At 44.2% G+C, this 24,176-nt stretch overlaps 2 protein-coding genes across 4 annotated transcripts; both read left to right on the top strand.

The window, feature by feature from the left end:
* Nucleotides 1-48: 48 nt before the first annotated feature.
* Zswim3 (zinc finger SWIM-type containing 3) lies at nt 49-19,806 on the top strand. 2 transcript variants are annotated; one of them, XM_027954333.3, is made up of 2 exons: nt 49-647; nt 17,398-19,806. In XM_027954333.3, exons 1-2 carry the CDS (start codon nt 493-495, stop codon nt 19,319-19,321), a joined length of 2,079 nt encoding a protein of 692 aa, XP_027810134.1. In that variant the 5' UTR covers nt 49-492; the 3' UTR covers nt 19,322-19,806. The 2 variants fall into 2 exon arrangements, with proteins under 2 accessions (XP_027810134.1, XP_071465147.1); XM_071609046.1 differs by lacking the exon at nt 49-647 and adding an exon at nt 15,052-15,110.
* Zswim1 (zinc finger SWIM-type containing 1) lies at nt 560-24,158 on the top strand. 2 transcript variants are annotated; one of them, XM_027954335.2, is made up of 2 exons: nt 560-647; nt 22,128-24,158. In XM_027954335.2, the coding sequence occupies exon 2, from the start codon at nt 22,247-22,249 to the stop codon at nt 23,615-23,617; it is 1,371 nt and encodes a 456-aa protein (XP_027810136.1). In that variant the 5' UTR covers nt 560-647; nt 22,128-22,246; the 3' UTR covers nt 23,618-24,158. The 2 variants fall into 2 exon arrangements, with proteins under 2 accessions (XP_027810136.1, XP_027810135.1); XM_027954334.3 differs by lacking the exon at nt 560-647 and adding an exon at nt 20,853-21,136.
* Nucleotides 24,159-24,176: the final 18 nt, after the last annotated feature.

The raw sequence follows: 24,176 nt of genomic DNA, 5'->3' as shown, positions 1-24,176 counted from the left end.
TGGGTCGGGACACCGCTCTGAGCTGGACACACGGAGACCTACATAGGATCCCGGCGCTTCCGGCAGACTGCCTTAGCTACCGGAAGTCCCGTACAGATCTCTGAGACTGAGTGCAGGTTATGATTGGCCAGAGCTCCTGTCAGTTGTCGAGTGGGTGTGGCCATCTTTATCTAGCTATTGGTGTAAACAAATGCCAGTCTGGGAATTCCGTGGGTGATTGGGTATAACGGTGAGGGGGCGGAGCCTTGGATATGGATAATATAGGCTGAGTATCATTTCCTTTCAGTCAGATAGCAAAGACGCCCCCAGCCCCAAATAGCTAGGTCCTACCTCGGGAGCCTCTTGAGTTTCGTATTAGGTCACCAGGTTGGGTCGCCCCTTAAGGAGTCCTGGGCCCATGCCAGCCTGTGAACACTCAGTGTGACCTCTGACCCTTGGTGTGATCTTGGACCCAGCGAGGACCAGTCCCTGGCGTGGGCCGAAGGGACAGCCATGGAGCTGGGCAGCTGCTTCAAGACCTACGAGGACTTCAAGGAGTGCTTCAGCGCCTACAAAAAGGAGAACAGGTGCTCCTTCATTCTCAGGGACTGCGTCTCCGTCCGCTTCCACAACCTCAACCACGGCACCTCCATCCGCGAGGACATCCTGTAAGGGCGGGGCGCGGCAGGAGGGTGGGGAGAAGGCCGGTCCCGAGGGCGGCCCGGGGGAGGAGGGAATGCGACGGGTCCCGGCACTGGCACTCCAGGAGCACTTGCTGTGTGCCTTAGGAAATGAGGGAAGCCGCCACAGCATGGCTTTTCGGCCACCCACTTCATTTGCACGCACTGCCTCATGCACAAGCTTTTCTAGCAGTCGTGCCAACTGCGGTTTCTCCAGTGGTTCTGAGCCTCTGCAGCACCCCACGCCCAAAGCGTGGCCTTCACAAATGGATAAAAACGCCTTGGCGATCATTTCCTTCCTTGGTCTCCCCTTAGAATGCGTTAACATGACCATTGGTTGGTTAATTTCGTTCCTTCATTGATTCATTTGGTAAATAGTTCTTGAGCTCTTGACAGCTGTTTTTCCAACACTTACCACACCACGTCTCAGGTAGCGTTCTCTATTCAAGATTTGCTTTACAGAGCGGTTTTAAGAATTATAGATAAATCTTATTCTCATTCGACGGAGGAGGAAACAGGTTTAGAGGCTAGGATAAATTGAAAACTCAAATGCTTTTAGGGCTCAGGCAAACAGCTTAGTGTTAAGGAAGTTTAATCTTGAGGGGGGAGTGGGGGCGCTGACGCAGGAGGATCACAAGTTCAAGGGTAGCCTGGGCAATTTAGGAAGACCCCCCCCCCCCCGCCAAAATAAAACTTTTTTTTTTTTTTTTTTAAGGCCGGAGATGTAGCTCAGTGGTAAAGCACCTCGTTTCAATAAGAAAGTTTAATCTTTAATTTTACTTTAAGAAGACCAGAATGGCTGGGCATGGTAACAAGTGCCTGTAATCCCAGCCACTCTGGGGGCTGAGGCAGGAGGATCACAAGTTGGAGGCCTCCCCAATTTAATGAGGTCCTAAGCAATTTAATGAGACCCTGTCTCATGATAAAATAAAAAGGACTGAGGATGTGGCTTAGTAGTAAAACCGGTTGGGTTCAACCTCCTGTTACCAAAAAACGAAAAAGAAAAATGGCTGAGTGGCCCGTAATCCCACCGACTCGGGAGGTTCACAAATTGGAGGCTTGCCTAGGTAATTTAGCAAGATCGTGTCTGAAAATAAAAATTAAAAGGGACTAAGGATGTGACTCAGTGGTAAAGCACCCCTAGTACCAGAAGAAAAAAAGAAAAAGATGAAATAAAAACCAGTATCAGGACTTTGTGCTGGATAAAGCAGAAATGTGAACAGCGCAAAATTAAAAGCAGGCCCATCTAGTCAACTCAGTGGATGGTTGCTGTGTGAAAATGAAGATTTGATGTTGCTAACATTTTGTTGTCAGTAATCCAGACTACGTCATTTGTCCACTTGTTAGAAATTGGAACTCAGTTCACACTTGAACACATACCACATAAGCAAACTCTGAGAATCAAAGTATATCTTAAGTTTGAGATCTGGATGGAGATGTTTGGCCAAAACTCCCCAACTGGGGAGCCAGACTGTCTTTCACTACTCTTCTGAAGTTCAATGGTAGATTACTGCCTAGCATGCACAACACTTGGTTTTGATCTTCAGTACTGCCAAGGAAAAGAGTTAGGAGGTACACTTGGACTCAAGTGAGCTAACCAGTACAGGATCAGAATACTTAAAAAAAAAAAAAAAGAAAGAAATTGTTGCCTACTGAACATGTACAGACTTTTTTGTTCTCATTCCCTGCACAATGTAGCATACAACTATTTACGTAGCACATTGTGTTGTGTATTATAAGTAATTTAGAGATTTAAAATTTATGGCAATTTTTTAAAAAATATTTATTTAGTTGTATCTTTTTTATTTTTATTTGGTGCTGTGGATTGAACCCAGTGCCTCACACATGCGAGGCAAGCATTTTACCACTGAGCTACAGCCTCAGCCCCAAGTATATGGCAATTTATATGTAAATACTACATCATTTTATATAAGAGACTTGAACATCTTTGGATTGTGGTGTCTTGGAACCACAACTGTAGGTGATAAATGCTTCAAGAGAGATATAAAAAAAAAAAAAAGAAATAACAAATGCTGGGGAGGTAGGTAAGGCTTCCCAGTGTGGATGAATGTAGAGGGCTAGAGTAGATTAAGGGTTAATTACTGAGTATCATCTAGGATTTGACCAGAAGGAGCTGTGCATAAAGAGCTGTCAGAACAGACACAGACATATTAAAGAAGGTGGCATGTTAGAGAAACAGTGTGGGCTGCCATACTTGGCAGGAGATGAAGTTAGTTGGAATCTATATGAAGGGTCTTTACTTACTGTTGTGAGATATTTGGGCTTCATCTCATGTCACAACACCCTACTAAGCAATGAGAAGAATACAAAAAAAAAGTTACCCTTAAGTACCCTTCAGGTATGCATCTAGCATGGACTATGGCCCATAATAGCCATTTAATAATTGTAGGAAAAAAATGAGTTATCAAGTGCTAAACATGTGACTCAGGGAAATGGGTGCTGCAAGAACCAAAGAAAGAAAAACTACTATGCACTAGAGAAGACAGAGCTGGGCTCACAAATATGGGGAGGTGTTATGAGCTGCATGCAATAGTTTTCTATTTGTTGCTCTAACAAATTACAAGAAGTTTAGTGGCTCAAAATTAACTTTTTTTTTTTTTTTTTTTGGTACTGCGGATTGAACCCAGTGGTGTTTAACCACTGAGCCACATCCCCAGTCCTTTTAGAGACAGAGTCTCACTAAGTTGCTTAGAGCCTTATTAAATTGCTGAGGCTGGTCTTGAATTTGCAATCCTCCTTGCCTCAACATGCGCCATCCACACCCAGCATACCTAAAAGAGTTCCCTAGGTTAGAAATCAGACTAGGATCTCACTGGACTAAAATCATGGTGTCCGCAGGGCTGCGTTTCTTTAGAGTCCACAGAAGAGGATCTGTTTTCTTGTCTTTTCCAGCTTCTAGAGGCTGTCTACATTCCTTGGTTCGTGGCTCCCTCCATCTTCAAAGCTGGCAATTGCAGGGTTGAGTCCTCCCATCACATTGTTCTGACCTTGCTTGTCTTACACACCTCCTTCTTAGACTTCCTTCTTCTACCTTCCTCCACATTTTTTTTTTTTTTTTTTCTGGTACTAGGGATTGAATCCAGGGCCTTGGGTGCTTGGTAGGCTGGGATTACAGGTTTGCACAACCATTGAGCTTTATCTTTTTATTTATTTTGAAACGGTCTCACTAAGTTGCCCAGGCTGACCTCCTGCCTCCTCCCAAGTAGCTGGGATGCCACTGCACCTGGCTTCCCTCTCTACTTTTCCTTTTCTGAATCAAACCTAGGGCTGTACATGGCAAGTACACACTATCACAAAGCTATCTTCCAGCTAATTTCCATATTTCAAAGCCATCTGATAGAAACCTTTCTATCCCCTTATCCGTTCCTGGTACTGGGGATTGATTCCAGGGATGTTTTACCACCGAGCTACATCCCTAGTCTTATTTTTTTGAGACAAGATCTGAGTTTCCCAGGTTGACCTTGTACTTTAGATTCTCTGGCTTTAACTTCCTGAGTAGCTTGGATTTCAGGAGTGCACAACCATGCCTGGCCTGATGGTGACCTTAACTCCCCTTTGCTATGCAACCTGTGTAACCTAACATATTCACAGGTTTATTTGTGTGTGTGTACAAATATAAGTAACCCAGGGGCACTTAACCACTGAGTCACATACCCAGCCTTTTTATTTTTTATTTGCAGACAGGGTCTCACTAAGTTGCTTAGGACCTTGCTTAATTGCTGAGGCTGGCCTGGAACTTACAATTCCCCTGCCTCAGCCTCCTGAGTACTGAGATTACAGGCTTGTGTCACCATGTCCAGCTTCAGATAAGGACATCTTTGAGGGGTCATTCTGTGTGAGAATTAACATCCTGGCATGAGTTGTTAGTGCTGATGTTAACACGATAGGCTTCTGTTAGCAGTGATTTATGTTTACATACACACACCAAAAGAAAGCTGCAAGGAGACCTGCTTAGCAAGAAGGAAGGATTTATGCTGGAGCTGCAGAAAAGAAAAATTGGAGGGACCAAGAGGTGGGATTAGTTTTATGTTTTATTTTTTGAGGATGAACAATGAAATCTGAATTACTTGTTTGGGGTGTTTTTGTTTTTTTTTTTGTGGTGTGTTGCTGAGAATCAAACCCAGAGCCTCATGCATGCTGTGTGAGTGTTCTGCCACTAAGCTGTACCCCCTGCTTAAACGGGAGCTGGGAGTATAACTCAAAAACAAATTTTAAACAGTAAAGAAGAGTAAAGTTCAGTGTTATTTTCACTACACTATTTAGAGGCTACCAGGGTTACCCTCCAGAGACACTGAACCTGAATACATACAAGCCCATTTTATATATGCATGTATGTCTCCCCAGTCCCCCCAGTGCTGGGATTTAAAATCAGACCCTCATTTGTGGTACTGGGATCAAACCAAGAGTCTTCCATATGCTAGGTGAGCACTCCACCACACAGCTACATCCTCAGTCCTAATTTTTCCTTTTTAACACAAGTGGCAGCATACTATTTATATATATCCTTCTAAACCTGATTTTTCTCACCTGTCAGTGAATCTGGGAGATAATTCCACATTGTTTATTCCATTATATCAGTGTTGAGTTGATTTGATTTTTATTGATTTCACAGATGTTAGCAATTGTTTCCTGAAAAGTTACTCCATGCTAGTGTCTGAAAGTACATGGTTGAAAAAGATAAAATGGATGTCTGTTGCCATGGAGCTTCCTCTCTAGTTGGGGAAACAAATATTAAACTATAATCACAGAAATAAGTATTCCCTTAAAATAGAGGTAAGAGCTCCAAAGGCAAAGTCCAGGGCTCTGAGTGGCAAAATGACAGAGAAACAATCTGTCTGGTGGTGGAGGTTGTGGGGGTGCAGGAGGAACACTGTACCATTACACACTTTTTTTTTTTTTTTTTTTTTTGGCGGTAGATTGGGATTGAACTTGGAGTACTTTACCACTGAGCTACATTCCCCAGCTCTATTTATCTGTAGATTTTTTTTTTTCCATTGATGAGGATTGAACCCTTATCCTTGCACATGCTGGGCAAGTGCTCTTCCACTGAGCCATATCACTAGCCCTTTATTCATTTTTTTTTTTTTTTTGAGACAGGGTCTTACTGAGTTGCTGAGACTGGTCTCTAATTTACGTTCTTCCTTTCTTAGCCTCCCAAGTCCCTGGGATTACAAGTGTGCCCCACCATGTCCAGCCCAGTGCAAGCTATTGGTCAGAAAAAGACACTGTTATCTCTGACATTATGCAGAGATGGTTTATAAAGCACGTGCAAGTGCAACTTCATTATCTGATGTGGTCCTCTGAATAATCTTGTTGGGGGCAAGTTTTGTTATTCCCATTAAACAAATTAATTTCTTGAAAGTGCTTACAACAGGGCATAGCACATTAAAAATGTCCCATAAATAGCATTATTGTTATTTTGCTGATGAGACACAGCCAAGAAAAGTCAAATGTTAAGAGATAAAATAGTTTCTAGCTCTTTCTTCTACTTTTTGAGGGTTGTTTCTCTGAGTTGCACATGCTTGAAAAATGGAGAAGGAATGGATTGATACAGTCAAGAGCAGAGCAGAACACAACCCAGGTGTGATGATGGCACATGCCTGTAGTCCTAGCCATTTAGGAGGCTAAGGCAGGAAGATTACAAGTTCAAGGTCAATCTTGGCAACCTAGCAAAATCCTGTCTCAATAAAAAAATGTAAAAAGGGTTGGGGAATGTAGCTCAGTGGTAAAATGTACCTGGGTTCAATCCCCAATACCAAAATAAATAAATAAAAAGAGAGTCAAGACCCTGAAGAGGAAAATAATAAGTGAATCTGTGACAAAAGCATTATTACCCCAGAGCTATCTGAATGTAAGCCAGGGGAATCTGAATTTGGTACAGTCAAAGCCAAAAGAATGGGAAGGAACAGAAATGAGGAAAAGTCCCCAGGAAAAGGGGGAAGATATCAAGAAACTGTAAGAAAGCCTTAGGTGTTCGACTGAATACCTACCTACCTTCTTTCCCTTCCTCCCTCTCTCCCTTCCCAGGGTTGCTTTACCACTGAGCTATATCTCCAGCCCTTTTTTATTTTTTGAGTCAGGGTCTTGGTTACTTAGGACCTCACTAAATTGCTGAGGCTGGCCTTGAACTTGCTACCCTTCTGCCTCAGGCAGGGCATGTACCATCACACCTGGCGATTTCCAGTAACTTTCCAATGTTGCTTATCCATTTATTCCTTCAACAAATTTGTAGGAAGAGGGTGTTTACCAATGACCTAGCACTGAGCTGAGGAACAAAGATGAGTAGATTTTGAGATCTGCCCTTGAAGGCAGAGATTGAACTAGCCCTCACCCTAACCCCTGAGCAGCATTGGCAGGGACAAGTCAACTGCTGGTAGGGCTGTATTATTTATATTTTTCTGTTTTGGGTTGGGTGATTCAAAGGATATTCTTGAATCATGTACACTCTTTGTGGTGTGTGTTTGGGGCTTTTTGAGAAATACCTGGATGTTTGGGAATAAGTGCTGCTTTCAGAGACTGGAGGGCAGATGGTGGAAACATTTTTAGGAGGTAATTTAGCAGATGTTTCCATAGCTAAATATGCATATTACTGAGTGACTAGGGTGATGATTTCAACAGTAAATGTTTATGTCAGTATAAGTTCCTTGAGAAACAGTAAAGGAAGTAAGCTGATTTAAAGAAAACTGTTTGAAAATAATAGTGTAAATGTTACATGGATGGCTATGGAAGATGTCCAGGTAGTTTTTGTATTCATTCAAGTTCTGGAAAAACTGGCATAATGGTTAAAAGTGAGAACTCCAGAGTCAGAGAAATAGCTTTTGCCCTTGACATTAGACAAGACTTTTAACCTCTGTGACAGTTTCATCCTTTATAAAATGAGAATTTGGTGAGGATTAAATAAGAAAATGCCTGTATTTGCTGGCCAAGGTGGCGCACGCCTCTAATCCCAGCAACTCAGGAGGCTAAAACAGGAGGATCGTGAGTTCAAAGCCAGTCTCAGCAACAGCGAAGCGCTAAGCAACTCTGTGAGACCCTGCCTCTAAATAAAATACAAAATAAGACTGGGGATGTGACTCAGTGGCCAAATGCCCCTGAGTTCAATCCCTGGTACCCCACCCCACCCCCGCAAAAAAAAAAGAAAGAAAGAAAAAGAAAATGCCTATGTTAGCTGAAACAGTGTTCAGTAATATTTGCTGCAGCCTTATCTAAAGTGCATGATAGAAAGTGGTAGGTACTTTAAAGAGAGTTAAAGAAATGACACCAGGCATTGTGACTCATACCTATAACCTCAGCAATTTAGTGAGACCCTGTCGGAGTTAAGAAATAAAAAGAACTGGGATGTATCTCACTGGTAAAGCACTCCTGGGTTGTACCCCCCCCCAGTACCCCCCCCACACACACTGAAAAAAGAAAGTACCACAGGAATTAGCACTAAATGACAAAAAGTTCCAGTCAAAAAATAAAATCATGCCGGGCGTGGTGGCACACTCCTGTAATCCCAGCAGTTTGGGAGGCAGAACGGAGGCCGAGGCTGGAGGATCTCAAGTGAAGCCAACCTCAGCAATTTAGTGAGGCGCTAAGCAACTCAGTGAGACCGTGTCTCTAATAAAATACAGAATAGGGCTGGGGATGTGGTTCAGTGGTTGGGTGCTCCTGAATTCAATCCCTGGTACCCAAAAAATAAAAATAAAAATGGGATAAAATTAGAAAATTCTTACAAAGTTTATTGTGGAAAAGAACAATTTGAAACAGAGACTTCAAAGTCCACCCTAGTGAGATACCCCTCTAGCAGCACTCTGCAGTTTATGGAAGTATTTTGACCTTTTTCTTAATTGACTGTTACACATTAACATTCTTTTTACAGCAAATAGAGGTATTTAAGTTGTTTTGTCTATAACTGATTCCTTTAATTTTTTTCCTCCAGTACTGGGGGTTGAACCCAGGGGCCTTTTACCACTAAGCTAAATCCCTGTTCCTTTTTATTTTTTATTTTGAAACAGGGTCTTGCTCAGTTGCCCAGGCTTGTCTTGAATTTGCAGCCCTCCTGTATCAGCCTCTGGAATCACAGATGCAAGCCTACACCAGCCTGGCTCTAATCTGCTTTAGGTTTTCAGTGACCAGTCCCCAGCCAGTTGCCAGCCTTCAGTGGTCAGCTCATTAGCATACATGAACACACATCACTTTGGAGAATCCCAAGTGTTTTAGGAGTTAAATGCCAGGAAACAGGACAAAGACCAAGTATATGTTTCAAAATATCACCTTTATATCTAAACTGTGGCCTCTGTTTTTATTTTTCTCTAAGATCCCTTTCAACTGGGAAGTCTGTGACTTTATATGTAGTTTATCCTTTCATATTTTTTGGCTGGTGTGTGTTTTAGTCAGCTTTTTTACTGCTGTGACTAAATGATCTGACCAGAACAATTTTAAAAGGAAAAGTTTATTTGAGGGCTCACGGTTTCAGAGGTTTTAGTCCATAGAGGGCTGGCTCCATTCCTCAGGGCTCGAGGTGAGGCAGGACATTCTGTGGAAAGAGTGAGGCAGGGGAAGCAGAGAGAGCCTTCACTGGCCAAATACAAATATATACCCCAAGCCACGCCCCAGTGCACCACCCCCTCCCCACACCCCATCTGGCTTTAGTCATCACTCAGTTGAGTCCATCAGATGATTAATCACTAATTAGGTTAAGGCTCTCGCCACCCCATCATTTCTCCTCTGAACCTTCTTGCATTGTTTCACATGAGCCTTTGTGGGACACCTTGCGTCCAAACCATAACAGTGTGTTTTCCTTTTTATGACTTTCTGGGGATGATGGTCCTCAGGGTCCAGGAAGTACTCTGATTTCTCTCCACTGCATTCAGTTTAATAGCTTCCGTTTTTAGCACTTTCTGGCACATATAGAAAACACAGGTTTTCTATTAGGAACGTTACAGGCATTGTCTTATTAATCTTTACCACACACTTTGAACTAGATTCTGGTTATCAGAGTTTCTTTTTCATTTTTTCTTTTTTAATATATATATTTTTAGATGGACACAATATCATCTATATTTTATTTATTTATTTTTATGTGGGCCTCGCTTGTGCTAGGCAAGCACTCTACTGCTGAACCACAACCCCAGCCAGAGTTTTCTTTGTTTTGGACAGGGTCTCACTAAGTTGCCCAGATTGGCCTCAAACTTGATGTCCTCCTGCCTCACAGCTTCTCAAAGTAGTTGGGATTACAGGTATGCACCACTGTGCTGAGGTTACAGTTTTCATTAATAGTCACAAAGCTGTATAGGAAAGAAAAGGGCATAACACAGAAATTTGCCAATAAATTAATTACTTATAATTCACTATTTAGTAATTATTTCCGCTTGTTTATCCCTGCCAGTCCTATCAGCATTGTGGATTTTTCTGGGGGGAGAGGGATGGTTTGTTGGGGAGGTATACTGGGGATTAAACCCACGAATGCTCTACCACTGAGCTACATCCCCAACCCTTTTTGTTTTTTTATTTTAAGACAGGGTCTTATTAAGTTGTTAAGGCCTTGATAAATTACTGAAGCTGACCTGGAACTTGTGATTCTCCTGCCTCAACCTCTTTAGTCTCTAGGATTACAGGCATGTGCACCACATCTGGGTTTTGGGGAGGGGGGGGTATTTGTTTTTGTGTTTTTAGTTGTAGATGGACACACTATCTTTGTTTGTTTATTTTTATGTGGTGCTGAGGATCGAACCCAGTGCCTCACATGTGAGGCAGGTGCTCTGCCGCTGAGCTATAGCCCCAGCTCAATCAGTGTTTTTAATATCTGGCTGATGAATAGATGTAAACATCAGGATATTAATAACGTAAATAAAACCATGTGAACTGGAATGGTGCCATCTCCCAGGAGTTGCAGGACTAGGTGAAGTCCTGAAAGTAATGAAAGCAAATTTTCGGCCTCAATACCATTTAACAAATGGAAAAGGGAAATCAACAAGGACATAAGATGATAGGAACTTGAAAAGCACGTTGGCATTGCAAAGAATTAAATTCAGCCATTGGGAAACTTGATAAAACTCACCTTTGTATGTTGTGAAAATGAGACAGGAAACGAAGCATCAGTGTTTGGGCAAATTGTACTGGGAGGGGTGACAGTTAATGATTTAATTGTTCTTTGATATTCTAAGAATTGGCATATAACTAACATTATAACCTTTTATTAAATATAGTACTAACTTTATAATTTTAGTTAAGTTCTCCTCAAATGTTTGTTTCCATTAATCACTATGAAATATTTCTGGGTGTTTTGGGCTGCAATTAATATACAAGTAGGCCCAGATCTAAAAGTGATTTTTCATCACCCAGGGTACTTGCTTACATCTTTCTGTTCTACCATCTTCAAGTCTTAGCTTGCCCTCAAGATGGCTCCCCACATGACACAAATGCAGAAGACACATGCCTGGGAAGTCTTTGGTTTCTTGCTTGCAGATTTTGTATCATGCTCCTTTGTCTAGAATCAGGCCAGTATCCATGCCCATTCCTAATGGGATTACCTTAATTGGCTTAGACTAACCTCAAAGAAGTAGCTATGAGTGGGAGGGGGAATGGCACTCTGAACAAAATTGGTTCTTTGTTAGTAAGGAAAGGGAACAAAAGGATGTTGGGTTGGCAACCAACAGTTCCTATTACAGCTTTTAACTGAATTCATTTTAAGTAGCGCTAATTGTTCTTGGATCAGGTACTTATCACAGTTGTCCCTCAGTTCCTGAGGGAGATTGGTTCCAGGACCCCTCCATTGTATATCAAAATCACTGGATGGTTAAGTCCTTTATATAAAATGGCCTAATATTTGCATATCACCTACACACATCCTTCTATATACTTTAAGTCATCTCTAGATTACTTATTATACCTTACACAACATAAATAGTTGTGATACTATATTGTTAGGGAATAATGAAAAAGGAGGGACCTATGTATGTTCAATATAAATGAAATTTTGTGGTGGGGAGGAGGGTACTGGGATTGAACCCAAAGGTGCTTTGCCACTGAAGCATATATCCCCAGCCCTTTTTATCTATTTTTTTAAATTTTGAGACAGGGTCTCACTTGGTTGCTTAGGGCCTCACCTAATTGCTGAGGCTGGCCTTAAACTTGCAATCCTCCATGCCCAGAAGAAATAAAAAAAATTTTCCCCAGTATTTCCAATCCATGGTAAATTAAATCTGAGGATATAGAATCCAGGGATATGGAAGGCCAATTGTATTCTTAGACCAGTTTTCTACTATCATCATTTTTACTTCCACATTTATAGATAAGGAATCCAAGGTTACATAGCTGACAACGGAATTAAACTCACATCTTAAACCAGGCATGGTAGTGTTCACCTGTAGTCCCAGGTGCTCAGGAACCTGAGACAGGAGGATCACTTGAGCTCAGGAGTTTGAGGCCAGCCTTGACAACATTGTAAGAATCTGTCTGGGAAGGAAAAAAAAAAAAAATTCTAGCAACTCAAGGCTGGGACAAAAGGATCACAAGTTCAAAGCCAGCCTGGGCAATTTAGCCAATGCCCTGTCTCAAAAAGTTTCAAAAAGGGTTGGGGATGCAGGTTAATGATAGGGTACCCCCATTATCACAAAAGAAAAAAAAGAATCTTCAACATATTTTTATCCCAAAGTCTTATTCTTAACTCCTTACATTATCTAAAATGGCTTTACTTATTTTCTACCTGTAAAAATCCTGTTCAGTTGGTCATGGTGGCACATGCCTATAATCTTAGTGACTCCAAAAGTTGAGGGAGAAGGATCATGACTTCACAGGACCATGTCTCAAAATTTAAAAAAATTTTAAAAAGGCTGGGGATATGGCTTACTGGTAGAGTACCCCTGGAATCAATGCCCAGTACCCTTGCACTCTCCCCTGCCCAAAAATAAAACCTATTTATTCTTCAAGGTGCTATTTATATACAGGGATATTTATCTTATGTAAAATAAATGAAAAGCCTTAGCTAATATGTATCAACCCTATAATCAGAGTAAATCACTCTTTATTCAGTTATATGTATATTGCTTGTATTATGTAATGTCTACTTGCCATTCACTTTTTTTCCCACTATGCTAGGGATCAAAAACAACCTCATGCGTGCTAGGCAGGCACTCCATGACCGAGTTGTTCCCCCAGACCTACCCATTCAGTTATTTTTAACTTGACTGGCCACTTGTGTAATAATCTTTCCTCTCACTAGACTTTGAGAGGAGAGACTCTCTAATTTGTCTCTGTAACCTTTAGAATAACTCATACCAAGTTTGGTGCATAGTAGAACTCAGTAAATGTTGGAAATTAAAGAGTCTGTCCAAAACTATAGTTAGTAACAGTAACTACTTGTGCTAAGACTAGGAGCCAAGCCTCTGACAGAACTCTACCCCAGTGGTCTTCCCAAAATACTATTTGTCTTATAGGAGGAGCTTACTATGCCTCACAATCACTTATTAAGCATTTATTCGCTATGGTTATAGAGCATTTACTATGTACCAGACGCAGTGCCAGACACTGGGGGCACAATGGCTCCCTGCACCCTGGAGTCAGTACAGTAGAAAATATAAACTCCTAAAGAGTGGATAGAAAGGAGTTGAAACCAACTAACTCCTTCCAGACCTTGGTTGTATGCACTTAGATATAAACAAGTTCGATCTAATATGAATTAAGTTTGAAATTCATGATGCCAGTGAGGACAGTATGTTTAGAGATCTTTGTTGGTTTTTTTTTTTTTTTGGGGGGGGGGGGGCGGTTTGTTTGTTTGTTTTTTGGTGCTTGGGATTGAACCCAGGGCCTTGTGCATGCTAGGCAAGCACTCTAACAACCGAGCTATATCCCCAGCCCTATTTAGAGATCTTCAAGGAAGTTATTGAACCTAGCCAGTATGGTGAGGGTCAGGAAGAGAAGGGTAAAAAAAGAAATTCAGAGAAAGGAGAAATATTTTTTGAAGGAAACAGGCAGTATAATGGTTAACTAGTCAGACTGTACACAAGCACACTTAGTCAAGTCAGATGTTCAGGTCTTAGTTGGAGGATTAAATTCTAAATTCTCATCTTGAGAACCTCCTTAAGCCTGTTTCTCCCTCTGTAAAATGTAGATGGTAATAGAACCCCTTTCCTAGTAATAATAGTAATAATACAGATGAAGGACTTAATATAGCCTGGTGTATAACAAATCCTCAGTAAATGTAGCAATGGAAGGAGAAGATTTATTAACAAGCCAGGTATGGTGGTGCATGCCTATAATTCCAACAACTTGGGAGGCTGAAGCAGGAGGATCACATGTTTGAGACCAGCCTTGGCAATTTAACAAGATCATTTCAAAAAAGTGGGGGTGGGACTGGCAGAGCGCTTGTGTGATGTGTGAGGTCCTGGTTTGTTCATCAGCATTTAAAAAGAAGAGAGAGAAGAAAACACATTGGATATTAGCAAGAGAATGAGGGAAAGAGCTTTATGATTGGTAGTCACCAGTATCTTTTGGGGGGTTAGCTCACATAATGTCAATATGATGTTTTTGTTTTTTGCAATGCTGGGGTGGAACCCAGGGCCTCACACATACTATGCAAGCACTCTACCACCGAGGTACGCGCCCAGGCCAGTCAATATAACTTGATGAGCTAGAGTAGTCCAAGATGTTGAGCCAGCAGAAGGGTAAAGCCCAATTTAAGTGCTTGATAAAAGGCCTCTTATAAAAGATTATGGTCTCTCAAAGTCCTAAAAAACAGTAAGCTTTGAGATGAAGAAGCAGAAGGTCAGGCTGGGGTTGTGGTTCAGTGGTAGAGCGCTTGCCTCGACATGGGAGGCCCTGCGTTCCATCCTCAGCACCAAATAAAAATAAATAAAAATACTGTGTCCAAATACAACTAAAAAAAATTTTTTTTTTTAAAGTAGAAGGTAATTTCAGACAAATTTACAAATATGAGTAAAGCCCCGGAAGTGAAATGCCTCACCATGAACACAAGAAATCGTGGGCAATTTGTCTAAGACAGAAAAACAAGGTTGGAGAGGGTGGAAAACAAGACTAGTGAGGTGGGCCTAGGCCACACAGCACCCGCCTCTCACCGGCCTTGCCATTGTACTGGACTGACCCAGCCTCCTGGCCCAGATCTAGATGGCGCCACCCCTGCACAGTGCACACCACATGCAGATGTTCTCAGCCCCAGGCCCCTCCACCCTGTGCTCACAGGACTGACATATCCTGTTTTCCTAACTTGCCCTCTGAGGGTGGGCAAACAGGACCAGCTGGATTTGAGTGTTTGGAAATGTGTAGGTGGGGCTTCTAGGTGGTTCCGTGATGTCAGCCGCTGAGATTTTTTTCCCCTCCTCTGGCTTTTAGGCTGGGTCCCTCCCTGGGGAGGCAGGGGTGTAACCCATCCCACACACTGGTGGTCCATGAATCATTCATCATATCTGCAGAAGGAATAGCATTGTGGTAGGTGGTGTGAATACATAACTTGATCCTGATACTTGAAGACATCCCCATCCAGTTGGAAAGGTACTATACAAACATCCCACAGAATGTTGTGGGCACAGGAGCTGTGATTATAGCAGCAGCAGCAGCTAGCTTTTATTAACAAATAAAAGTCTGAAGCAGGCTCTGGGCTAAATATTTTACCTGTGGCTCATTTAATCTTAATGATAACCCTAATGAGATGATCATTTATTTATTTATTTACTTACTTACTTGCAGTATTGGGGATTGAACCCAAGCCTTTGCACATGTTAGGCTAAAGCAAAAACACCTAGTTATCTCCCCAGACCTCTCCCCTCCTCTTTTTAATTTTTTTTTAAATATTTTTTTAGTTGTTAATGGATATAATGCCTTTATTTTATTTATTGTATTTTTACATGGTGTTGAGGATTGAACCCAGTGCCTCACATGTATGAGGCAAGTACTCTACCACTGAGCTACAACCCCAGACCTATTTTAAATTTTTTATTGTGATACAGGGTCTCACTAAGATGCCTAGGCTGGCCTTGAACTTGCAGTCCTCCTGCCTCAGGCTTTTGGGTAACTGGGATTACAGGTGTGTACTACCTCGCCTAGCTGAGATTATCTCACTATACCATGAACAAATTACCCAGAGACATGAAATGACTTGCTCAGGTTAAACAGCTTCTGAGTGGCAGAACTGGTATTCAAATCTAGGCTGTTGGCCTCCACTATCCCCCTTGTCTCACTATTAGGCATAACTTCCACACACAGAATCTGCCAAGCTTTTAGAATACATGCTATAAATTCAGAACTGGGCAATTACTGTGGCTTGATGGCACCCACAAAGGCTTCACCAACAAGGTAGGATCTGGTTGGATCCTGAAGCATGGGTTGAATGGGAATAGAAAAAGAGGAAGGACCAGGCACAGTGACACATGTCTGAAATCCCAGTTACTCAGGAGGCTGAGGCAGGAAGATCTTAAGTTCAAGGCCTATCTCAACAATTTAGCAAGATCTTGTCTCAAAAGAAAAAATAGGCCAGGGATATATAGTTCAGTGGTACAGAGCTTACCTGGCGTGTGCAAGGCCCTGGGTTCAATCCCTAGTACTGAAAGAGAGAGAGACCCTTCATTCCCTCACCGGACCAGATATTCAGTTTAATAGCCATTCTCCTTTGAATCATCACTTTCAGCCTAAAATGCCAAAGCTAGAAGAGATCCTAAAGAGCTGGGCACAGTGGCACAAGCCTGTGATTCCAGAGATTTGGGAGCTAAAGAGGGCTGTGGATGTAGCTCAGTGACAAAGTGCCCCTGGGTTAAATCCCCAGTATCAAAAGGGGAGGGGACCCTAAAGCTCATCTAACTCAGTGGTTATCAAACTTTCTTAGAGGGCTGGGGTGTAGTTCGGCAGTGGAGTGCATGCTTACCGTGCGTGAGGCCCTGGATTCAGTTCCTGTCTCACACTCCCACACACACACGCAAATTAGGGTGTGGATATTTTTCTTGAAATGAAAGATGAGCAGGGATGTTCCTTGTTTGAGGGTACCCAGATATACCCTATCCCCTGAGGGCTCTGAAGAGCTCAGTTGATAACCCTGATCTAGTCTAGTTTCTTTTGAACCTTACTTTTATCCTTACTTTCTAGAGAAGAAGGCAGTAGCTTACCCACCCACCCACCCACCCACCAAAAAAAAAAGACAACAACAGGAACAAGGGGGACACTCTAAACAGAGAGCAATCAGCCAGGCATCCTGCTGCTTGTCTTCTTTCCCTTGTATCCTGCCTCAGATTGAACTGTTGACAGTCATCACAAATGGCAACAGAAAGAGAATTAAAGGAGTTGGGGCTTAGAACTGCTATGGAGGAATTATAGTTGAGGAGGGTCTTAAAGAAAGAGCTAAAATACTTTGGGACTAGAGAGTTCATGTAAATCTTTTTTTTTTTTTTTCTTTCTTGGTACCAGGGATTGAACCCAGGGGCACTTAACTACTGAGCCACATCCCCAGCCCTTTTTTATATTTTATTAAGAGGGAGGGTCTCACTAAGTTGCTTAGGTCCTCGCTCAGTTGCTGAGGCTGGCTTTGAACTTGCGATCCTCCTGCCTCAGCCTCCCAAGCCACTGGGATTATAGGCTTGCACCACTGCACCCAGATGATTCTTTCCATTCCACACTACGTTGTAGTCTCTAGGAAGCATTAGCCTATATAAATCCCTACGGGGCCTTAATCATATAAGAGAGAGGGGGTGGTCAGCACCTTTCTCATTGTCACCTCTACCTTCCCTAGATATGTGCAGGTGAAATTTGTCTGTATTCGGACCCAGTCAAACAGGAAGAGAACACGGGAGGCGGACATGTGCCCAGCATATTTGCTCCTGAGGTACAACGAGAGACTAGATAGACTATTTATCAGTGAACTTAACACCCACCACGTACACGTTGATTCCAAAACCGCTATTCCTGGAGGAGACACCGTTTGCAAATCTCAAAGGACACTGTGTCTGCAGAAACTCCAGCCTGTGCTGCCCACATTCAAGAAGGACCTTGATAAAGCTGAGAAGTCCCCAGTAGAACCATCGTTTTGTCTAAATGATGTACAAGTGCCCTCAAAACCAGAGCAGGAAGGCATCACTCCTTCTGATCTGGCTAAGATAGCAAAAGTGATGAAAAACTTTCTTAGGGTAGATAAGGGTTCCATGGCTTCCTTCAGTGTGGGCACCAGCCGAGACTTGGACCGGCTGAGCTTCCAGAGCAGCAAGATGAGTGACCTGTTCATCCGATTCCCAGAGAATCTCTTGCTGCACCGGGTGGAGAATACCCAGGGCCACATCCTCTACGCTTTCTTGGTGGAGAACAAGGAACGAGAAGGTCGAGTTGTCCACTTTGCTGTGCTCAAGACTGAGACAGCCACCTCTGTCGCCAAGATGCTGAGCATCTTCACAGAGTTTAACTCTGATTGGCCCAAGGTCAAGGTGGTCTTTGTGGACCCTTCATTCCCTCACCGGCCCATTCTGCAGGAGATCTTCCCTGCTGCCCGCATCCTTCTTTCCATCTACCACACAACCCGGCTCTTGGAGAAGAAGTTACATCGTAGTTCAGCAAATCCATCCTTTAAAAGACTCATGAAGGAAGCCCTGCGGGAGGCTGTGTTTGTCACTTCTGAAGCCAGCCTTAAAAATCTTTGTCAGATGTCCCAAACTCTGCTAGACGAGGATCTCTTCAGCTTCCTACAGGCCCACTGGTTCTCCTGTGAACTGCTGTGGTACATGCACGTAAGGAAGGGCCTGCATGCGTGTAATACCTACATGGACAGCCTAGACATAGTCACCAGCAAGGTGTCAAGCCTCTTTCGGGAACAGCAGTCCCTGCTGGACTGCATCCTCCGCTTTGTGGATTACATAGACTTCTTCAATACTAAGGGCTTGAAGAATTTACCCACAGCTCCTCCCAAGTTAAAGAGAACTCGGCCTCCAAGCATGCCACCAAAGGCCAAGAAGCCTTTTGGAATCTGTGGAGGGAGCCTTAATGGGCTCTCTGTGGAAGAGACGAAGCCAGACTCGCAGCAAGTTCAGTTGCAGCAGCAGCCCTCCCTGGGTGACATGCTAGACACCTTAAACCAAAGTGGCTCTGAACTGGCCTATAAGTTGTGCAACAAAGAGTGGGAGGTGGTGCAGAATTCCACCCATCTGGTGGGCATGGCCGGACCCTTGGTGGATGTTCAGCTGCTAGAGGACTCTCACCAAGTTAGCAAAGATGGTTGTAGCTGCAGCTGTTCCTTTCAGCGATGGTACCACCTGCCTTGCCGGCACATTTTGGCGCTGCTGCATACCAGCCAGCAACCCGTGGGTGAAGCCATGGTGTGCAGACGGTGGCAGAAGAAGTATCAGCACCTCCTGGGGCCCAATGGGGAGCTCCAGGACCGTGGTGTGATCCCACACACAGACCAGCCTGAAAAGCAAGGTCGGAACAATATGATTCAGGACCTAAGCAGAGAGCTGGCAAACTTGCTAATGCAGACCGAGGGCCCAGAGCTGGAGGAGCGCTGTTCTACCCTGCGCAAGATTGTGGACATCTGGGCTGTCCCCTGTCAGCCTCCTGAGTCCATTCAGCAGCCAGGAGACTTCAGGGACGTAGGCTGCCTCCCTTTCCTCTGGGGAAAACATGAAGAAGGAGAGGGACTCCCTCCTGCTGAAGCCACAATTCAGGATTGAATCACTTGCACTGGCACAATTGGACCAAACCCCTCTCCTAGGAAGTTTGTGAGTTCAGAGTGGGCAGGTCATGATAGGGGTCAGTGTTTTGACCAATGTCTTCCTTGGTAGGGATTGAAAGATTATTTAAAAAAAAAAAAAATTATATATATAGGAGAGGGACCCCACTGTGAATCTGCCCCTTTTCAGCCCTCCCCTTTGGCATTCCATGGGCACTGCATTCATTGTTCAAAGCCAAAGTTATCTCCATACTGAAAGGTTACCTCTTTTTTCCCCAACCCCTGAGAGAAGTCTTCTCCCTACAGAGATGAACCCCTACCCGAAGACAGGATGAGACAAAATGGGCCTGGTAAAAGGGGCCTGTTTTCAGGAACAAAGAGAAGGAGAGTGAATCTTGTTTGTTGCTGCTCTTTATGAAGAATCTGTTATTTGTACCTATTTTTATTCATATTAAATAAAGTTGTTTTTTAAAAAAATAAAAAATTACCAGGGGAAATGTGTTCCGCTTGATTAGGCAAAGAAAGACCAATTGCTCAGCAGGACTCCTGACCCTACTGTTAGGAATTGGGCACTCCGGGGTGGGTTTATTTTTTAGTTCTTATTGCTGGGATTGAATGCAAGCCTCTCTGCTACTGAGCTACATTCCAGCTCCAGAAGGATTTGTTAATTATAAAGGAAATTGAGTATTGTCTAATGGGGTTGTGGAGCCAAATAGAACCTACTACTACTATAAATTCACAGTTAGCAAGCCACCATTTACTTTGCCCTTTTCCTACCAATTTCAGCATTGATTTCAGGTTGCCTTATATTCTTGTAGGAGGACGCCAAATAGACTGAAAGAAATCTGAATCCTAGATTGCCAGCAACTTAATTAGGGACATGAGCAAGTCCCTAATTTCATTGACCCGCTTAACTCCTCTTAAAAATTAGTCTGTTGGCCTGTTCTGGTCCAGGATTTCCTCTCTAGGTCTCTATAAACATTTTTGATGCGGTGATAAGAATCAACACTGACTTGGTGTTGCTAGTTGGTGGTCTTCGTTGTCTAAAGCCTGGTAGTCATTCATCTTTCCAAGATTGTCTTCAGGGGAACTGCAGATAAAGATGGAAGTCTATCAGCGCTTGCATTAGTTCTCTGGGACCTTAAGTCACAAGGCCATTCTGCATCTGTTGTGAAAATTCTGGAAGGAATTGGGCTGGACAATGCCAGTGGGGAAGTTCCTGACCCCTAAGGAAGAGGCAGAATTGGAGAACAGGGCTTCAGTTTCTCTGTAAGGGAGGGTGTACACACACACACACACACAGGATTTCTGTAAAGCACAGCTCTTTATTTTCATTTTTATTTTTGGCCTTTGAGGGAAGTTCCCCTAATAAGGTGCCCTGCCTGGTGTCTAGCCTGAAGGGAGGCTCCAGAGTTCAGCCCCGGGGCTCGGAGGTGAGCACACTCCCTTAGACTTTCATTGGTTTCTGCCAGTCGAGCCCCTCGTAACCCTGGTAACAGGGCCCGCCCTCAATTTCGGGTCTGCGATTGGTCCGTGGTATCAAAGACCGAAAGCCAAGTTCCTCAGGTCATTGGCCTGAGTCATTGCGAAGCTGGCGCTGTGGTTGGCGCGCCTAGAGGTCAATCAGGCAGGTCAACTGGGGGAAATGGCGACCGAGCCAGGTGGTAGGAGAGTGCTCTCTGGGGGAGTGGAGGTGTGAACCACTTGGTCGCCACGGCGGCCGTCGCACAGCTCCCGAAGAGTGGGAGGCTGACTTCAGCTCTGCTGGATTCTGAAAGCCAACGTCAGACATCCCCATCTCCCACCTGGGTCAGAGGTGAGAGGTCAAAGCCCGCATTCCCTCTCAGTTCCGGGTTTTTGAACCTTGTGGGAAATCGTCAGAATCTTGGGCCAAAAACTTGGCTTCCATCTACTGACAGTAATGGAGGGCAGATCACTTAAAAACTTTGAACCTCGGTTTCTCATCTGTAAAATGGGGGTGAAAACCCATTTGGGGACCAACCAGAGGTTACTTTTCTTGTTGCAGTACTGGGGATTGAGCCTAGGGTCTCGCCCATGCCAGGCAAGTGTTCTACCACTGATTACACCCCCAGCCCTTTTTGGGTTTTGAAACAGGGTCTCATTGAATTGCCCAGGCTGGCCTTGAACTTGTGATACTCCAGCTTCAACCTTCCAGGTAGCTGGAGTTACAGGTGTTTCCATCGTGCCCAGTTTAGAAGTGTTTGAATAACAAGCCTTGCCTGTGTAGAAGCAGGAGAAACTAAGCACCATTGTTAATCCCATTTGATGGTGGAAGGGATTGAGTCTCAAAGGTGATCACTGACTTGCCCCAGCAAGTCTGAGCCACTTACTTTTATATGTACCAGGACCAAAAGAAAGAATGGATGCCAAGTAGTACTTTGCAAATATAAAGGCTATACAAGTATTTAGAATGCTATAAAATAAATTTTAAAAAAAACAAAACAAAACCCAAAGACTATAGGCAGCTTTGGCTTTCACACCTATTTACATCCCCTGGAACCATGTGTCTTTCTGTGGCTAGCTTCTTGTTGAGGTCTCATCTCCAGTGTCATCTTCCTTACCCCCAAAGAAACCTTTCCCAACCACCTTAAAGTGTCCACCTTCCTGGATTCATTCTCCAACCTGTTACTTATTTTTATGGTGTTTGTAACCCTCATTATCTGATATATCCCTATTTGTTTACTTATAGTGATGACACATAGTATGTTTTCAGTCAATATAACCTAGATGAATAATTGAAGAGCCAAGTCCCTACTGTCTCCTTATACTTCTGCTCCTTTCCATAGGCACATCTTTGGAACAAGATCTGGAAACTACAGTTAAGCCTCAAGCCTTGAGTTACGGAAGCTTGAACCTGCAGAGAAAGTATTTTGACCTGGGCGTTTAGACATTTCCCATCTTCCCCATGGCCCTAACAATGCTGAATGGGCTTCTGATTAAGGACTCAAGCCCACCTGTGCTGCTGCACCAGGTTAGCAGGGCTCCACAGCTAGATAGCTTCAACTACCAGAGCTGTTTCATGCAAGATGTTTTTTCCCATTTCCCTGAGATCTTATTTATCCATCGGACCTATAACCCAAGAGGCAAGGTGTTGTACACCTTCCTGGTGGATGGACCTCGAGTGCAGCTGGAGGGTCCTCTAGCTCGGGCAGTCTACTTTGCCATCCCTGCCAAGGAGGATGCTGAAGGCCTCGCCCAGATGTTGCAGGTGTTCAAGAAGTTTAACCCAGCATGGGAGAGAGTCTGTACCATCCTGGTAGATCCCCACTTCCTCCCCCTGCCCACCCTAGCCATGGAGTTCCCCACAGCTGAGGTCTTGTTCTCAGCCTTTCACATTTGCAAATTCCTCCAGGGCAAGTTCTATCAGCTGTCCCTTGAACGGCCTATGGAGAGGGTGCTCCTGACCTCCCTGCAGAGCACCATGTGCTCAGCCACAGCCGGCAACCTGAGAAGGTTGTATACACTCCTGAGCAACTGTGTCCCCCCAGCCCGGCTGCCCGAGCTCCACCCACACTGGCTGCTCAACGACCGCATCTGGCTGGCACACCGCTGGAGGAGCCGAGCTGAGAGCAGGCGCTATTTCCAGAGCCTGGAGGTCACCACCCGCATCCTCAGTCAGTTCTTTGGCACCACCCCATCCGAGAAACAAGGCATGGCCTCTCTGTTCCGGTATATGCAGCAAAACCCAGGAGACAAGGCAAGCTTCAACCTGGGCCTGAGTCCCCAGAACAATCATAGCCCCTCAGATGCCGGCCCCGACAGCCCCAAAACAGAGCAGTTGGTAGAAGCTCGCATTCAGCACTCCCTCAATGCCATCTGCACAGGGCCAGCAGCCCAGCTCTGCCTGGGTGAACTTGCTGTGGTCCAGAAATCCATGCACCTCATCGGCTGTGGCTCAGAAAAGATGAACATACAGATCCTGGAGGATACCCACAAGGTGCAGCCTCAGCCCCCTGCCAGCTGCAGCTGCTACTTCAACCAGGCCTTCCACCTGCCCTGCCGCCACATCCTGGCTATGCTCAGTGCCCGCCGCCAGGTGCTCCAGCCAGACATGCTGCCAGCTCAGTGGACAGCAAGCTGTGCCACCAGTCTAGACAGCATCCTGAGCAGCACGTGGAGTGAGACCCTGGATAAGCACCTGGCAGTGACTCTTCTAACCGAGGAGGTGGGTCAGCTCTTGCAGCACTGCAGCAAGGAGGAGTTTGAGCGGCGGTACAGCACCCTGCGGGAGCTAGCTGACAGCTGGATCGGCCCCTACGAGCAGGTGCAGCTCTGATCACTCCTGATGCCCCATGTGTACACTCACATACTCCCCCTACGTACACTCATGCTGTTGTCCGTCCACGATCACTCCTTCCACAATAAGGACAAGAGTCTTCTACTCTGCCATAGTCTGCTACCTAGAAGGTGTCTTTAAGAATGGCTCCTTAAGACAGGAGTCAGCATCTTTTCTGTAAAGGGCCCAAGAGTAAATATTTTAGACTTAGATGCTCATGTTCAGTGGCTGTTGTATATTCTTGGTTTTGTTTTGACAGCCTTTTCATAAAGTGGAAACAATTCTTAGCTCAAAGATCTTACAAAAACAGGCGACTCCTGGTCCAAGACAAGACATGGGTGCTAAGTTTGAGGACCAGGGCTTGGTAACAGCTGCCCCAGTCATGAGATCACTCACCTGACGCACACCCCATGATTGAGCTGGCCCGGGAGCTTCCCACAGAGGAAGCTGCTCAGGGAAGTGACTGAGCCAGGTTCCCAATATTTTTTCTCCTGGCTCCATCTTGGGATCAATAAATAAAGTCAAATGTTGCAAATTCCAATATTTTTCTAGTTTTTTG

Source organism: Marmota flaviventris, chromosome 2, assembly GCF_047511675.1.
Source record: "Marmota flaviventris isolate mMarFla1 chromosome 2, mMarFla1.hap1, whole genome shotgun sequence".
In the NCBI taxonomy this organism is placed as follows: domain Eukaryota; kingdom Metazoa; phylum Chordata; class Mammalia; order Rodentia; family Sciuridae; genus Marmota; species Marmota flaviventris.
The sequence above is the reverse complement of the archived record's forward strand: the minus strand, read 5'-3'. Positions and strand labels throughout refer to the sequence as shown.

Excerpts from the sequence above, each read along its gene's own strand:
- Zswim3 (XM_027954333.3), top strand. The coding sequence starts at position 493 with ATGGAGCTGGGCAGCTGCTTCAAGACCTACGAGGACTTCAAGGAGTGC. Across the intron at positions 648-17,397 it reads TCCATCCGCGAGGACATCCT|ATATGTGCAGGTGAAATTTG; the intron begins GTAAGGGCGGGG and ends TACCTTCCCTAG.
- Zswim1 (XM_027954335.2), top strand. The coding sequence starts at position 22,247 with ATGGCCCTAACAATGCTGAATGGGCTTCTGATTAAGGACTCAAGCCCA.